Source organism: Pempheris klunzingeri, chromosome 14, assembly GCF_042242105.1.
Source record: "Pempheris klunzingeri isolate RE-2024b chromosome 14, fPemKlu1.hap1, whole genome shotgun sequence".
NCBI lineage: Eukaryota > Metazoa > Chordata > Actinopteri > Acropomatiformes > Pempheridae > Pempheris > Pempheris klunzingeri.
Window position 1 is genome coordinate 8049072 of NC_092025.1, and position 17613 is coordinate 8066684.

Sequence of the window (17613 nt, forward strand, 5' to 3'; positions counted from 1 at the left end):
AATGGTCATAAATCTGGTGATTGTATTACATGTTCATACACGGACAGAAGTTTAACCTGCAATAGTGGTGTTTTTGTGGCCACTTTTTTTTAGCAGCATAACTGAGCTCTAAAAGCAACTAAGTTGATATGATGAACTAGACAGCAAACAGTTGCCTATTAACACATTCAGCAGCAAAATTAGTATTCATTTGGTATCATGTTTCTATCCACTTTGCAAATTATAAGTCCAATAGTCATAGCTCTGTTTTTGGTCTCCACCAGCTCCTGAAGGAAATATCTGTCTCTTTAGGTGCTAGATGCTCCACTGTGTCCAACATCTAGGCACTAACTTTGTCTGTCAGCAGTTTGGTGCTTGGCAAGTGGCAAACTGTAGGTTTTTAGAAATGTAATTATGATGAGCGTGGTGAAAATTAATAATTAAAATAGCAAAGATTCAGGTTGGACAACCAAAACAGTGAGCTGAAAGATGCTAAATGGCTTCGTAGAGTTGTGGGGAACTGCAGTCAGGTCATAATTCCCTGTGAATTTCTTTTCAAGTGAGCATACTGTTAGCATACAAGTAGTCATGTCATAAATTGTTAATATATAAATATCGACTGAAGCCGCTTGAAACGCTTGGATGATTTTAACATTCATTCAGATCAAACACCAAACAAGAATCAATGACATCTTAAAGATACATTCTTAATAGATTCACCTTAGAGAAGAAATAAGCAATCAATATTCTGATCATTTCTAATTCAAATTCTGAAAAGCAGTCAAACAAGAGACATTGCAGTATTTGACAAATAGACCTTTTTCACTAGACATTTTGACTTGTCGAAGCAGAGAAAGCACACGTGAAAATAGTAACACGGCTCTATTCTATGATGTGTCCCACTAGGACATGTCAGTGATTGAGCCTAGACAATACCAGAGCGCTGGAACTGGCTCACCTAAATGGAATTCAGCTATTATTATAAATATCACCTTTGCTTTTAGTACTTTGACAAGACAAAATGTCTGCTGTTAAAAGGGTCTAGACCAGAGTCTAATTTGAAGGATTTAGGACAAAGTGAACATTCTCCAAACCACATAATCAGGGAATCTGAGTCATTCCTGAGGTGATTCACAGTAACATTTGGGTAATATCAGCAAGAACCTCACTGGCGTGAACCAATCTGGAATTAAGGACTACAAAGGTCATACTACCTACTCACCTCACTTATCACTGCTGAGTGGAGGTGGTTCAGAATCAACCACGTTAATAAATCACGATGAGTTCTGTACAATCGTGTAGTTATTTGTGGATGACGCACCACTCACTGTGTTCGTTGAGGAGTAGTCAACCTGACACTTGAACACTCATCCTGACACACACACACACACGCATTGAAAGACATCTGTGAAAGACTTTCTTCCTTTCAACAGCACACAGCTGCTCCGCTGATGAAGGTTCGTCAGTGAGGTTAATTAAACAGCATGTCTCATCACATCCCCACAGTTTTCCTTTCTCTCGTCTTCCTCATCCTCCTCACCTCGCAAAGCGCAGTATTCAATGGGTTTACCTGTGGGATGGGCTGAAGGACATTCGGCAAAATATCTGTGATGGATTTTCTAAATCATAAATACTACGGCAAAGACAATGTTATTATAAGACTCTTTTAAATATTGTGATTTGAAATGACCATTTACCAAATGTTGTGGTCTAAATTATTGAGAAAAGGCAAAAAAAATTCCTTAATGTCCCGTCTACACAAAGAGTGCCGTTTTTTCCCATCTCATCCTTTGTCGAGTATTCTCTCACATCGTATTCACCACACCCTTCAATAACATTTCTTTTAGTGTAAACTCAGGAAATTAAGTACTGTACACAAGTGGTTGAAGAAAAAAATAGTTTTTGACATAATTGTCATGACATTGTTGAAGCCTTGCTTTGAGAATTTTCAAGGTTTCCTTAACTGTCAAGAGTCATGTGTTTTCAGGCAAAAGCAGAAAAAAGGACCAGTAAACACTCATAACACTTTTTTTTTTTTTTTTTTTTTAGCTTTAGTTTTGTTAAAAGCTCAAACTTGACACTTTGAAATGATGGAAAACATCAACAGCCATTTGCATTTTTATGGTTAATCGTAGTTGGTCTTTGCCTGGCAACATGTCTGTGAAGATTTTCAGTCATCTGGGTCAGGACAACATGTGCTGGTTTTTGCTGTTTAGGGATTATTCATGGTTAAAATCAGTGTCGTTCGTTTATTTTCATCTGGTTCACTCCAATGCTTCATCTACTTCTTTTATCCTGCCACTTCACATTGTGCCATTGACATGAAGCAGCGTGGCCTCTCCTTTGAAACTACAAAGAAGTTAGACAGTATAGAATTAGGTTAGGAGAATAAATAAGATTGTTGTTTGCTGTTGTTGCTTAAGGACCAGCAATATTTATTCAAACAGAGTAGTTAAAGTGACATTGTATATTTGTTCAATATATAACTTACAGAAAAGGGCTGGACAATATGACCAAAATCTATAACACAATGTAGATTTAACTTTATAGCTATAATTAACAATATATATTTTCTTTATATATCAGTGCTTGGTAATGTTCACCCTCTTGTTGACGCTCTAGTATTCCAGTTTAAGGATGTGGAGCTGTGCACTGTGGGCAGACTGACTGGCTGAACGCTTGGTTAGAATGGTTGTTGTAGCTACTCTCTGTTTTATTATATGGGACTTAGAGTATTTGATGTATTGAACATTGCTATATGAGTGAATTTAGGTCGGTGAGAGATTAATCACCAGTAATTTGATAAATTAAGAGTATTGTCCAGCCCTACTCCTGTTATGGCCGTGGTCAAAGGGAACATAGGACTAAATGAAAAGGACTCAGTGTAGAAAACAATAAATGGAACCAGTCCATGACCAGGGCAAAGCAGTCAGGGTATTAAGTAAAACCTCCTACAGGTGAATCTGCATGCAATTCTCTCAGTACACACAACAGATAGTTCAAATCTGAATGAAAGCAGCTCAAATGTACGCAACTGAATGCACAATCACAATCAACTGCTGAATTGATTAACAAGACTCCAAAGACCGATTTCCTCCAGACTGAAATTCATATAATAATGACATAGAATAAAATTACGTGATTGTGCTTTTATAACCAAAGTCAACAAATAATACAAAGACAAGATGTACATCACTTATAAAACATTAACACTGTTATATAAAATTTGAATTTGAAGCACTTCCGTGGCAGTAAACAATTTCAAGAATTTACAAGATGGCTGGTAATGACTGAATAACAATTACAGTAAAATAACAAGACAACTGACGAGCAAAGATCATGTATGGACCGCATCAAGCAGTCGTCATGGAAAACATTAGTGTAGACACTCACAACCGCCATCAAATGTGCATTCATCTTACTTTACTGAGCAACCAGTGGTTCAGGCTCCTGGAAACCGGTCGCCCAAAAAAGACATAAACAATAAACAGTGCGTCAAAATTAAGTCCATTGACTTAACAATGAGAACACGTTTTTTTTCTTTTTTTCCAACATCTAATGAGAAAATTTGAAGTACAAAACAATAGCATGTATTGTGCAGTCTTTTTCCGTACGGTAAAGGTCAGAGTCCTTCGTCTGAAGCAAATGTGGGATATTCCTTTTGTGCTCACGTCGCTTCTTAGCTTTGCAGGAACTGTGAAAACAAAACGGTGTCATACTTCTCTTCTCAGATTTCTCAGGTAACGTGTATCACAGATAATAAGAGACAAAATACACCAAAATACACCAAATAGCTGACAGAGAATTAGTAGAAGTTTGACGTTTTGATTTTACCTCTTCCACCTGTCCTGTAGGTGCCACTTGCCCTCTCTGTTTGGTCCTTGAGTCTCCACACGACATAAAGCTGGATGAATTAGTATCATCAGGCTCCCTCTGAGCTTGACCTGATGGGAAAGAGGGACGACTGTACAGAGAGATGTCCCCAAATTCTGGAGACAAGAAAGAAGAAGAGAGAACAACTTTGTCAGCGTGTCACTCAATCGCTTATCAGAAAGTTCCAAAATGTGCAGTAGAATCCGGTCACTACCTGAATGCTGTCGGCTTTTGCTGCTACCTTTTCCTCCGAGTGGAGTCCTGTGCTTGTCGGGGGCCTCTCTCTGCTCATGCGGAGCCTCCCGGACCCTGTGAGTGCCAGTGCTTCCTCGTCGACCTCGGGCCTCCCCGGAGCCCATCCGAGGCAGAGTGGCGCCCCTCACTTTATAATCACCATGGGACATCTGGTTGGAGAAATTCAGAGGCATGCAAGAGTCTGTGGACACATTAGAGCAGAGACATCCGAATGTTATTAGGAGTTATTAGGAGAGGAACAGGACGTAAATCTCTAATCACATTCTCGGTCAGTCTTTACCATCATTGAAGACATCTTTGGGTTCATAGTCCTGTTGACCAGAGTGGTTCTGTTTATGCCTCCTGGGTCTTTTATGTGTTATTGCAGGACTCATGTTGCTGTCTGTGGACATGGGGCTGCTGGGCCGCTGGTGCCGCCGGCCTGAAGTCATCACACAAATTCAGCACAAATATTAAACGTTTAGATTACATAAAAGAAGCCACATATGACATTACACTTAAAGTTTAAAGCTGATTTTATGGCAGTCATGTCTGAGTCAAACACAATGGATCAGTTTATGTAATAACAAAGTTGAGACTTTCTTGCATTAACTCAACATTCTTATACCTTTCAAACTTTTTACACAATCACTGTTCACGCTTCTTTATACAAAGTCAGCAGCAATGCAGTTTAGCATCAGCCATCAATAAAGCAAAGTGTCGTCCTCAGCTCTCTAACACAATATTTCGTATTCATCCATTTCCCACCTTTTCAACTCTTCCTACATACATTCTGGATGTCATTCAGTCTTTTGAATCATGTTTAAAACTATTCAAAATACTCAACTTTGTTCATGTTAAGGTCATTTTTTTTTAACTATTGTGTAACGAGCATTATTCAACTTTTCAATCCCATTCAAAGTAATCAGAACCATTTCATCCGTATTCCTTCAGCTGGTTCTTTGTTCAAAAGCCAACAATCTAATTTAGCACCAGCCTTTCAACAGTCAGCAATTACAATGAAATTTCTTTCTTTCATTTAGTCATGAACATTTAAAGGTCATTTAAATTCAAAGAAAAATATCTGTCCCACTGTAAATTAGAGACTGACCTTTATTTTAAAATCTAAATTTATGTGTATTTATGATTTTTTTCAAATATAATTTTTGATCATGTTCATGTAAAACTAGAACACTCAGGAGTGAGATAGAGTGAAATTAAGAAATAGTGCAGTAAAGGCTTGTAGCCTAACTCGAGCTCAGAGTGTCATGGATGAAAAAAATGTCATTGAAGAAACAGAAAAGCTGTTATTTCACTAAACGAGGTCATTTCTTCAAACCAGTAAAATGCGAGAAAGCTTAAACAAATAAAGCAAGTTGTGTCGTGCTTCCTCCTGTGGAAACACGAATGTCAACAATCCATTTGATTAGCTGTGGCCATAAATTTCAACCTCATGGTGGCACTACAGAAAAAGTCAAGGGATGACCAAAATCATTAAGATACATTGTCTGGGAACAATGAATGTCTGTACAAAACGGTAAGCGAATAATCAAATACTTGTCAAGATATTTTACTCAAAACCATAAATTTCATCCAAATGTTGGTGCTAGGGGACAAGACATGGGATCATTTTACTCAGTACAGGAGGCCTCATCATCTGGGGACCATGACTGTCTCCTCAATTTCATGACATCCATCAAATACAGTGGTTGTCTTGATGTTTCAGTCTGTACCAAAGCAGTGGACTCTGTGACAGACCAACATTGCCATGCCTATAAACATTGCATAAAAGTAGCTAATATGCTTGAACACAAACTCAAACCTTTCTTCCCTACAGGCCTTCTTACCTAACTCCTCTGGGTATCTGCACATGCGCAGGCCAACGATATCCCGCGAGGAGGCTACCGCCTGGTTGAAATCGCCGTCTGTAAAGAAGGATCCCTCTGAGGTGCTGACAACACTAGACCTGCCTGATGAGATGTTGTCCTCAGATGCTGAGCCCCAGCTGTTAACCATGGACCCTGTGACTGATCTGTCCAGATCCCCAGTGCTGGAGGCTGGGGTCTGCTCCAGCCCGTGGAGGAGCAGCTTGTGTGGAGAGGGATGGTGCAGCTGGTGTTTGTGCTTCTGCCGGTTGTGGTGCTGGCCGTAGTGACTTTCAGGGAGCTCTGCATCTGTCTCCTCTTCTGCCTCCTCCTCATCCTCTTCCTGGCCATCCGTGTCCATGCAGAGGGGTATGGAGCTGTAGGTGTGTGTTGGGGATAGAGGGCGAAGGTGGCTGGTGATGTGTTGGTGGGAAAGTGCATTAAAAAAAAAATCTGTGCAGTCTTGTCACAACAACAAAAAAAAAAAAAATGTAGCGTCAGTTAAAAATGATTGAATGCAGTGTCAGCTAAGTTTAATCTGGTTACCTGAGGTGCTCTGTGCCATTGCTCAGATCTCCCTGAGGTGACGTGATAGGTGGGTGACTATTGGACCCTTCAGTGGGGGATGAGGCTGCCCCCCTAACCGGGGGAGTAGGGCAGCCCTCTACTCTCTCCTGTGAATCAAAACTGATAAGAAAAGGACAACTGACATGAGGTAATGGCTAAAGGAATGAGGGCTGCTGGCAGTCCTGCCACATTAGTCACAGCCCATTAGACATCAATGCAAATCCCTCTGTCCTCCATAAAAGTACAAATTTCCATTATAGAAAAACGTATAAAGATAAACAATAAGCTTTCTGCACCATCTGTTTGTTTTTTTATTGCTGAAATGCTGCAGATTTTAGCAGATGGTTTGCAGGTGTTTACAGAATACCTCTAAATACACTAGTGCAAGTAACATAATATGAAATAGCTCTAATTTAACAGGAAATGTTGAGTATTCTTGATACTTTTATTAAATGGTCTGTATAACTTACTAGTTATTTCAACTACTCAAAGCACTTTACATGACATCCTCATTCACACATCATTCACACAGGAGGAATGTCATTTGGAGGAGACTATTCTTTCATACTCATTCACTCATTCACACAAGTTGGGGTTCAGTGTCTTGCCCAAGGACACTTCGACATGTTGACCCATAGGAGCTGGGGATCGAACCTCCAACCTTTTGATTGAGGGACGACCCACTCTACCACTGAGCCACAGTCCGTGCAGAGTAAAGTCAGTCAAGAAGAATTAAAGTAATACATTTGGTGTACTGGTGCATATTTTAGGAAGCTATCTCTCTTAAGACCCCACTTCATCACAACTAACTGAAGGAGCTGTGCATGCCTGTGTCTGCTGTGTATGCTGTATAGAACATGCACATGCATCTGTGAGTCTAGTTCCCCATACCTTCTTTCCATGGGTAGACTATACTCATCACAGCCCCAGGCATTAGCGTGAGGAGGAGACAAGGCTTCTCCCCAGCTGACTGCATTGTGTTTTGGGATCTTTGGGGGCCGCATTCCCTTCTTTTGATTTTGACTCCCTGAGAAATGAGAGGCAAACATCAAGGTAAACGCAGACTTATGGCTTGCTTCATTGAAATTCACCACCGTACAGATTAGCTTTTGGCCTTACCTGAGGTGCTGTTGCTGCCTCTGTCTGAGCTGTGGTGCGAGCCTGCTGTGCTGTGATCACGAGTCTGGTTGTAAGGGAGAGTCTTGGGATGGATCACTCCTTCACTTCCTTGCAGATGATCTGTAGACAAGCAAGCAGGTGGCAAATCTTCATTTTTTTTCTTTCTTTTTTTCAGAAAAAATGTGAAAAGCAAGTCAAATGTATCCCTACTTTACCTTTATTGAGCATGTTTTGCTCAATAATATTGTATTGCATCTGTGCTGCCATCTCCTTTGGTATTGGAGGGGGGTTGGGGGGCTGTTTCCAGCAGGGCATGTCCAGAGGCTCTGCTATAGCACCACCAGCGCCTGCCTTATTCTTAATGTTGGCCTGAATGAGCTGCGTGGTGGCATAGGGGATGGGTTCATATGTGGCTGCTGAGTCTCCGCCTGGACTTGCGTAGCACAAGTTGGAATTGGTGAACGTTTTAATCTCATTGAGCTTGTTGGAGAGGTTCACATCGCTGTAAATGGCCGTCTCAGAACCAAGCTGTCCACCCTGTTTGTTTTCTGGATGGTTTCCATAGTTTGCTATGCAGTCGGCTGCAGGGAACATAAAACAAAGCAGCATGAACACTGCAGAAACACCAGTTTCAAAGCTTTCGCATCGCCGGAAGCTATTTGTTTTTATTAGACACACAATATATACATCAGAGACTCCTACAGCACCTGAACTATGACATGAACTCAGTATTGTACGAACCTGGTCTGCTGTATGTTGTCATGTTGCTGTCACTGGTGCCGTTGCCGTTATTGCAGCAGTTGATGCTACAGTCCTTATGATTGGCACATGCATTGGGCCAATTGTCTGGCAGCCACAGCTGGTTCAGAGGTTCACCCATGCTGAGAAGGCCAGGCCTGCAACAAGAAGGACCACAGTGCTGTCAATCAAAACCTGCTGTTTTTATACACCGATGATGAATGAGGACAGGGTGGATGCACGAGGTTCATCTTTTACAGCAGGGAGACACCTCCCCCTAGTGTTTCCACAAGGGAAGTGTCTTTTTCCTGACAGTCTTTATATAACACAAAGGAACAAAAATATCATTCACCTGCCAGCACTGCACACAGACTCGCCTCTTTGATATGCCACTGCAAAGAGAAACAGAAAAACATTAAACCTTGATGAGCTGTCGGAAAGAGGAAGTGCCAAAGGCAGAGATCAACCATGAAAGGCAGGTAGCGATTCTAAGCACAAATCTTAAGTCATGAGTCTATATGCTCTTATCGATAAGGCTCTTAGTCCGACTCTGTGGTTTAATGTGCGCGAGGACAACACAAATAGTGGCCTTTGCCTTTATTGATCTCGGCATAACTGATTTTGAAACACTTTTTCTCCTCCATTACCAGTAAAACATTAAACAGATAAACATTCCATTGTTTCCTCATTCAATTAAATGAACCTCGTCGTAAGCAGGTGGGACTTGGAACACTATCAGCATATACATAAATGTTTATGCAAAAGCACATTGTTGCTTTATCATCAGCAAAATCAACAATTTGATTCAACAAACATACATTTGAATGCTAGTACTGCAGTCACGTATTGTATGGTTTAGTTTCAGATTTAGAGAGAAACAAATGTCACTTTATCACTTTTCGTTCAAGATCATGTTTTCAGTGTTTTATTCAATCTCCCTTCTTTTCATTTTTATTTGCTATATTCTATGTGGAAACGTTTGAAAAAAAAAACACATTTATAAGGTCCTTTAGCATTGTGCAATCTTTAAGATTTCCATTTCTATATGTAAATGACTATGAGAAACAGAATTGCACACGTCACTTCCTTCAAAAAGGATGCAATCTCATCTTGGATTTGAACAAAATATCATAACTCAAACAATGTACTTGACAAACACACAAGAGCGTCACAAACATTAGCAGATCACTCATAATGCACCTACCTGTAGGTGTAAAGGTGAATGATGGGACTGTTGGGACAGATCAAGACAGAGAAGGGGAGTACGATGAGAAAACTGAGGTCATTTCAATAAACTTTACTATTATAGTGGCTAGGTGCTAGTGCTGAGGTTTTGTTGTCTATGTCTATGGAGCTCTCTGCTGCGTGATGAGAACCTCTTCATGTGGAAAACTGATGTGTACAAATATTTAAATAACCACATGCCATCTGTCTGACTGCTGCCTCAGTCTTTGACATGAGTGTCCAGGTGAAGGTTAATGGGGGTGACAGGCAACCCAATAGAGAGGGGGAAAATAACAGTAATATTGTAGCAGACATGGTAAAGGCAGGCTGACAGGCCTGTGCTTCTAAGAACTGTGCTGCGTTGTGGAAATGACACTCTACAAATGGGCGGCTAAAGGTCAGCCTTTGACTGTCTGCGAAGCCGCAAATGGAAATTTGCTCCTGAAGTCTTTGTGCCTAAGGAAGATTAGACCAGAGTATTTTTCACACTTTGATGTGATCTGCTTATCAGCCTCTGAAAATATTCCTTAATATCACTGAGATGAAGCCCGCTCTTTAGTGTGGTGGCAGCATGTTATGGCTTGATCCCTTCTACAATCGTATCGACCTTCAACATGATAACCTGTTTTGCAGACGCACACTTGGCCTATAGTCGATGGTTACCGCCTTGAACATACAGACATCCGTCTATCTACATTCATATATTTCAGATAAACACACACCCTTGCGAATGCCAGTGTAGGTGCTGCTCAGGCCGCTCCTCTTCTTGCGGTGACGGTAGAGCCACACACTGAAAATCATGAGGACCAGCCAGCAGGTGGCGCCAATGCCAGCGATAAAGGCCGGTTGCCTCACCACATCTGAGATCTGAGACAACGTGTCTCTTTCCTCACTGATATCCATCATCTGGCCTGCTGAGTCTAACCAGTAAAAGGAGAAAGAGAGAAATCAGATATCACATGTTTACGAAAAACAACAGCAGGGATGTGCAGAAGGCACAACTGAAGATTTCAGAGTGTTCAAAAATGATACAAAAGCATTGTTGTGAAAACCTAAGAAACAAGAGAGTGCAGTCACTAGGAAACATTGTAAAAGTTTTCACCCTGAGACTGTTTTCATGCCTAGTTTTGTCATGCCTTACTAAACAAACAGGACTCTTACCTAATTGAAAGAAAGTGACATCACTCCTGACCCCGGGTCCAGCACCATTGCTAGCCGCCACCTCTACACTGTAGCGAATTCCCGGTGCCAGACTGGGAATGAGCACAGAGAAGGTAGAGCCGTCCACTGATTGGTTTACATGATACCGACTCTCATTACCCAGGCACCAGATCTGTCAAAGAGAAGGTGAAGAGATGGGATGACACTGATTACCTCGGGGACACATCCAACAACACAAGAGGCATCATCGGCCTCACAAAGATGCCACTTACATTTTACCTGGGATGTGCATGACTCAGACCGTGAGTACAGGGGAGGGTGAGAGCCTCTCCTTTCTTACCTTGTACTCCTGAATGACTCCAGCCTCCTCCTGTTCGGGAGGCGGTTTCCAAGCAACGAGGATGGCAGTCCCATTGGCATCACTCTTTGTCACTGTAACGCCCTGGGGTGCTCTACTAGGGGCTAAGACAATCAATGAAGCACACAGTTAACCATGCAGACATAAGCACGATCTCATCTGATGCTGTGTCCCTCTTAGGTATGGCCTGCGAAAAAAGCTTTTGTACTGTCACCCAAACATACAACAATTCAAAGAAGAGTTGAACTAATGTTAATCAGTTCCTCTTAACTTTTTATAGACGTGTTTAATATTGTAGAACAAAAGCTGTCAGACAGTCACCTTCTTCCAATGTCCTGACCACCTTCACCTCGCTGTCAGCTCCCTGAAATTCATCAAAGAAGGGCCGCACTTTAAACTCGTAGATGGATCCTCTCTTCAGCTGACCGATCACTACCCCATCCTCTCGCGGGGCATGTACCTCCAGGACACTCCACTGCCCCTCTGGCTGGCCATGCTCAGCAGAAGCCCTGTAAAGCACCTTGTAGCCTTGGATGTATGGGGACTGCTGCTCGACCTAGCGGAGGCGCAGGCATAAAACATGCTAAGTGCCACACCATGGCAGTGAGACCCTTTTTGATCATGAGCAAATAAGTACTTGGGTTTGAATCAAAGTGATGTGTCGCCGCACTGCAGTTTTTATTGCTGTAATGCAAGTGAAGTTCACATTAACATCTGCGCGCGAGTTGAAACAACATACATCTATGAGGTGAGAGCCTTATCATGTGTGAGAATGAACATCCTGCAGGAAGTATCTGTTAAAACTCACTTAATTGCCTTTGCCTTTAGGGTGATACAGATTAACATTTCCTCATATCTGTGAATTCTCACTGTAAACCACAGTATGAGGTCATTAATAGTTCCCCTCAGCGTGGTTCTGGTTAAAATCAAGCCAGGAGAGGACTAAGCACTTTCCATTTAAACCACATAATTATGATAAAACATGCCTTAAAAGATTTCTGCGGAGGCACACACATACCCCGAACACACACATCCCAAAAAAAAAAAAAAAAATGCTGCAAATACATTTCTGCGTGTTTGAAACAAAGCACAATGTATCACACCAGAGATAAATTCACTTCTATGTGCAGTGGATTGTTTATCTGCTGATAAATGTTAAGTGAGAAAACCAAAGGGTGAAATAAATCTTTTAAACACTTTCCTCTCACACGAGACAGTTTTGGCCTCGATGCTCTTCCTGAACTATTTGGATGTTTCGATATATCTCTGTTGAAAGTATATTTGCTCATTCATCACTGTGAATTCACACCTTCATGTTGCTTGGAAGAATAAGGGAAAGCATATACAAGGGTACAGGTCAGCTGGATAATAATCGCTGATAAAAACGCATAGAGGGTCTTGAATGTTTTAAAATCCATAATGCTTTTATATCAATTTTTGATGTACAGTATGGATGGATCTACATTTACTGGTCGAATTGCACACTAGACCTTTTCCGATGTTTACCCCATCTCTGCCATAGACTATATGTAGTGTACTGTGTGCAGGATCGTCATCGCGGTACGGTCCCCTTACCATCCAATGCACCCTAACAGAGGAGGACGAAAGGACGGCTGGTGTGTGCAGGTGGATCACCACATCTCCCAGCTCCCTCTGGATGTGACGGTGATCCACTCCCTGCATGGTGGAAGTGCTGTCTGTTGGTACAAAAGGAAGGAGGGGAGCAAAATGGCAACATTAATTTGAACTGAAATAGACATGCAGCATCTCTGCACTTTGTATGATATTCTAAACGATAAACGAAGGGAAGTCAACACACTGACCCTGTGTTCTGATGGAGTCCGAGATTGGACTGGGGTCACTGAGGCCGTACGCATTCACCGCTCTGATCATAAAGAGGTAGACAGTTGCAGGCTTCAGATTCCTCAGGACAAAAGTCTGCGTCTTTATGTGCTCGGCCAGGGTCAACCACCTGCTGCCTAATGTGTAACTGTGGGGAAAAGTAAAGAAATGACAATACACAGATACTAGGGAATTTCATTGAGCTTGATAGATAGACGTAATACACGGTGAGAATGTCTAACCTGAATGCCTCAATTAGGTAAGATGTAGGTGTTGCTCCGGTATTGGGGTTCAATTTCCATGACAGAGTGACAGAGGTACGGCTGATGTCGGTCACCTCAGGTTTAGATGGAGCACTGGGAATCAGGTTAGGGTCTACAGGGTGACTGGACTGAACAACAACTCCAAACTCTGCCACAGAGATACCAAAAAATTCATTAAAGTGCACTAAACGGGACTCTTCAACATGTAATTACAACCTCCATTGGTGTAACCTACCCTCCACCTGTAAATATGCTGTCCATGAAGCCTCTCCATTGGAGCTAGAAGCTACACACGTGTAGAAGCCTGTATCGCCCAGCTGAGGAGAGGAAGTTCAGTGGCAGATATTAGTGGGTTGGCTCGGTCCAGTGGAGTCGCTGCAACTGCTAATGACAAACTGCTGTGTCGCTCCATCTCCTACCTTAGCGTAGCGAATCTCCAGGGATCCTGCGTCTCCTATGGACATGCGGGAGTCCACCGGAGACACAACAACACCATCCTTCTTCCAGTGACTGTAGGAGGTGGAGAGCCCGCTGTTTGGCAGCCCAGGACCACTGTGCTGTCCACGGGCACGGTCTGATTGAGTGGACCCTGCCTGATCACAGGAGGGGGGTGGTCTGCCCCAGCTAAAAAAAATAAAATAAAAAAATACACACACAGGGAAGTGAAAGTATGTTAACACTTGTGGCCTTATTACATACTATATACTACATTCTGAAAACATATATGTTTTAAAACAAATGATTAAGTTCTAAGTGTTTTTATCTGTGTAGTAAAACCATAGTGATGTCTTGCTTTTCTTCTGTCTGCTTTTTTTTAATGAAATGAAAACATGACTGAATCTAATGTAATGTAAAGTTCACTGCAACACAAATTATTCATATGGGGCATAATTTATTTTCTATAATTCTTTGCATACAAAACCACTTCCACTTAAAATATGTTCAAGGTCACTTTTATGCAGCTTAAAGCATCTGTTTGAGTTTGGAGAAACACTGTGGACATTATAAGTGCAGTATGGATATAGTATGGTTAGGCACTGAAAGCAATTGCTCTTCATTGCCTAATGAGAAGATGTCAGTCTTCAATGTCATGCTCATGTGCGTTGTGTGCCTGCAATATGTGCCAGTGGTGGACTGGCTAAGACCCATACCATATAGCTGGGATTCTGGTTGGTGACCTTTACTGCACATCTAGTGATAGTAGACACGCAGGAAGAGAGACGGCTCTTCCTGCATTCTCCTGTGTGTCTCTACTATCACCCGCGAATCAAGGCAAAATGCCAGAAAACAGCACACTATCAACATTATATTATGGAACTGGAAATTGGGAATTGATGTTTGCAAAACATCAAAGTTATGAGGAAAGAGACAGAAATAAAAGTAGGAATGATGAAAGTAGAGAAAATGAAAACGAAATGCTGCCAAAAAATGGAAGACAGATAAGATGCGAAAGATATTGAGAGGCAAATTGGTAAAGAGAGAACAATGGGTTTGGGTGGCTGTGCAGGCAGTGAAGGAAAAAGAAATCAACTTTTCCCCTCCAGCGGAGAGCAACTAATCGTTTACTCGGCAGTAGGTTCTGCTGGAGCTGGCTCCAATCACAATGGCGCAGCCCAACTAATAACAATCCCACTTAGATAACAGAGCTCTCTTTTCTCTCTCTCTCTCGCTTACATTTTAAAATGGGGGCTGGGGTTCTAGATAAATAAATAAAAATGCCCAAAAAAAGGTGATGGAAACACGCTTTGAAAACTGCTGCAGGTAATGCGGACCAGTTATTTCCATACAAACGCACCACTCAAAATGACGATGAGAGGAGTGTGGTGGGATGGAGAGAATTTGGGGGAGGGGAGAGTAGGGAGAAACAAGTACAGGCGATAGAGCAGTGCTATAGACCACTGAAAAAACATGACCCTGTCCTTTTTTTTTTTTTTTTTTTTTCCATTTCCATTACCTGTATCAGATTTTTCACTGAGAGGATGCCTTTCATTTCCCTACTAAGGTGGCTGCAGAGCACATTACTAAAATGAGCAGCAGATTATCCTTTAAAACTGACAGGGCTGTGCTGAACAACTCAATGTGTAGATGCAGTAACTATCTCTTTGAGCCTGAAGCAATTATCTTCATTAATTTAATGTATGTACATGGTACAAAGTTACCCAGACACATAATCACACAGGTTATTTAATTGGGAGCTTGTAGACTTTGCTCGTGGTGTGTAATTATTGGTGTGAGCCTCCAAGCACATTTAAATTGCTTTTTTAAACAATTAACACAGTTACTGCATCACCTAGGACTTGGGTGACCTATAAACTATTTCATATGTTAATTTTGCACTCACAAATATCTACTGAAGAATAGAAAAGAGACTGTGCTGTATTAATGAAAAGTAATATTACATGGATAATATTCATTGTATTTCCCCCTAGTCCTCTTTATTTAAATTAAATTAATAAATTTAATTAATAAATACACTGTACAGTTGCAGGTTAGGGAGTTATTATATTTATTTATTTATTTTTTTAGAGGTAGGAGAGATAAGGCCAGACACTCGTTTTACACAATCACCATGGAAACAGAGCGTTTTTGAGTCCAACATGTGAACAACATCTGAAATCCATTCCCTCCTGAAATCCCTCCCCGGGCAGTTAGTAACCAAGGCTAACAACCACACCTAGAAGGGAGGCAGCTCTCAACAGTCTGCAACCAAGGCCACTTTACAGCCCAATACACCTGCTCAACAAAGGAAAACTGCAGCAGCAAATCAGTCCAAAAGATAAAACATTGAAGCTAAATATTTGCAATGTGGGAGTCCTCCCATCACTTCTTCGCTTTTACTCACAGTCTGTGACCTCCAGTAGTGCTTTGGTAATAACACTGCCGGCGATGTTGAGAGCCTGGCAGCTGTAGAAGCCGCCATCAGAGCGCTGAGCATCGGTAATGGTCAAACTGCCCATCTGGGAGACGGACAGACGGCTAAAGGGCTGGGGTGGCTGGTAAGAGAAGAGGAGACTCTGGAGGGGAGACAGAGATCACAGAGTTAGAAACCCACTCGCTGCCTTTATTTACACTGAGTAGGGATTTAGTGCGATGACAGACTGAGGGTCAGTCTCACCTCACTGCCCTCCCTCTGCCAGAAGATAGCAGGCTGTGGGTTGCCAGTGGCCTCACACTGGAAGGTGACCGTCCTACCCACTGCCACCACCTGGTTCCTGGGGCGTATGGCAAATGCTGGGGGCACTGCAGAGGAAGAGGAGCCCTAATTACCTGGCAGCCTGATACATTTTCCTCTTTCCCAGTTTTAGCATAAAAAAATAAATGTCTAAGTGCATATGTAGCAAAAAATGATCAACTATTTTTAAATAATAATAATTAAGAAAAAAAAACATCACATTTGTATTCATTTACCCATGTATAACATAAATTACATACTGTATTGGTGGATGGATTTACAGTGCAGATAGGACAATAACAGGGGTTCATGATTTCCTGTTGCTGTCTGATGGTGGATGAGGGATGGATGACAACTTACCAGTATTGACTACAAGGGAAAAGACAAAAACAGAGCAGCGTAATGAGTAATGAAGTCAAGTAGATATAGAACTACAATGATGCACTTAACAGTACTAGCACATGCTTGAACGAGTGACCACAATGGAATTAGTATGAAAGAACAGCGGACAGTGAGTAATATGGGGCTACAAGCAAAAATGTATCTATAACCACACATTGCTTTTATAGTGTTTTTTTGGAACGGACATTCTTCAGATGTCCAAAACTCTAATGGCCAAAAAACACACAGATGTCAAATGAGAAGCCATGCTGTTTCAGCCCCTATTAGACCCAGCAGACTACAGGACTGGTAGGTATGAAAAGTTTATGTACTTGCTGGTTTAACTTTCAGAGCCAGTCAACCTTGAGGCATATTTGGACAAAGATACAATCCCCTAAAGAGGACATAAACCTGTGAGGGCTGAGGAAGCAGCACCGTGTCTGGATGGGGGGGGATAGAGAAGGAAACTGCTGGTGCTGTGCAGGCATCTGCTCTGCTAAATGCACAACCCAAGCAACGACACATTTTGAGATGGGGAACCACTGTACTACTTGACATCTGTAAACTAGATTTATAGTGAAATGAATGGCTAGCGAAGCAGCTGGTTTTGGAGCTACTGTGAGAGGATGACTGCGGTTATTGCTCAGCATTTTTGTGTTCAAAGAATATCTTTCAAAAAATAAAGCATGTGATTTTGCAGAAAAGCTGAGTTGAAGCACCCCCTTCTGTATCATGTGTAGGCCATTTCTTTTCATTTAACAGTTTCTTCCAAGTCAGAAAAAATACAGATCATGTTAATGAGTGCAGTGCTGAAGAGTTTTGTATGCTGAACTCATA

At 41.7% G+C, this 17613-nt stretch overlaps 1 protein-coding gene across 1 annotated transcript in view; it reads right to left on the reverse strand.

The window, feature by feature from the left end:
* Nucleotides 1-2327: 2327 nt before the first annotated feature.
* The window catches only part of LOC139212663 (roundabout homolog 1-like), a 71833-nt gene continuing 56547 nt past the window's right edge, over nt 2328-17613 (reverse strand). Inside the window, 24 exon segments of the mRNA XM_070843160.1 lie at nt 2328-3673; nt 3814-3968; nt 4067-4288; nt 4388-4528; nt 5934-6364; nt 6498-6638; nt 7410-7545; nt 7638-7757; nt 7853-8218; nt 8379-8533; nt 8728-8767; nt 9580-9606; nt 10322-10519; nt 10761-10932; nt 11101-11222; nt 11440-11674; nt 12694-12815; nt 12942-13108; nt 13203-13371; nt 13459-13540; nt 13643-13731; nt 13734-13847; nt 16066-16237; nt 16339-16463. Of these exon segments, the coding sequence (XP_070699261.1) occupies nt 3659-3673; nt 3814-3968; nt 4067-4288; nt 4388-4528; nt 5934-6364; nt 6498-6638; nt 7410-7545; nt 7638-7757; nt 7853-8218; nt 8379-8533; nt 8728-8767; nt 9580-9606; nt 10322-10519; nt 10761-10932; nt 11101-11222; nt 11440-11674; nt 12694-12815; nt 12942-13108; nt 13203-13371; nt 13459-13540; nt 13643-13731; nt 13734-13847; nt 16066-16237; nt 16339-16463 (3716 nt within the window). The 3' untranslated portion in view covers nt 2328-3658.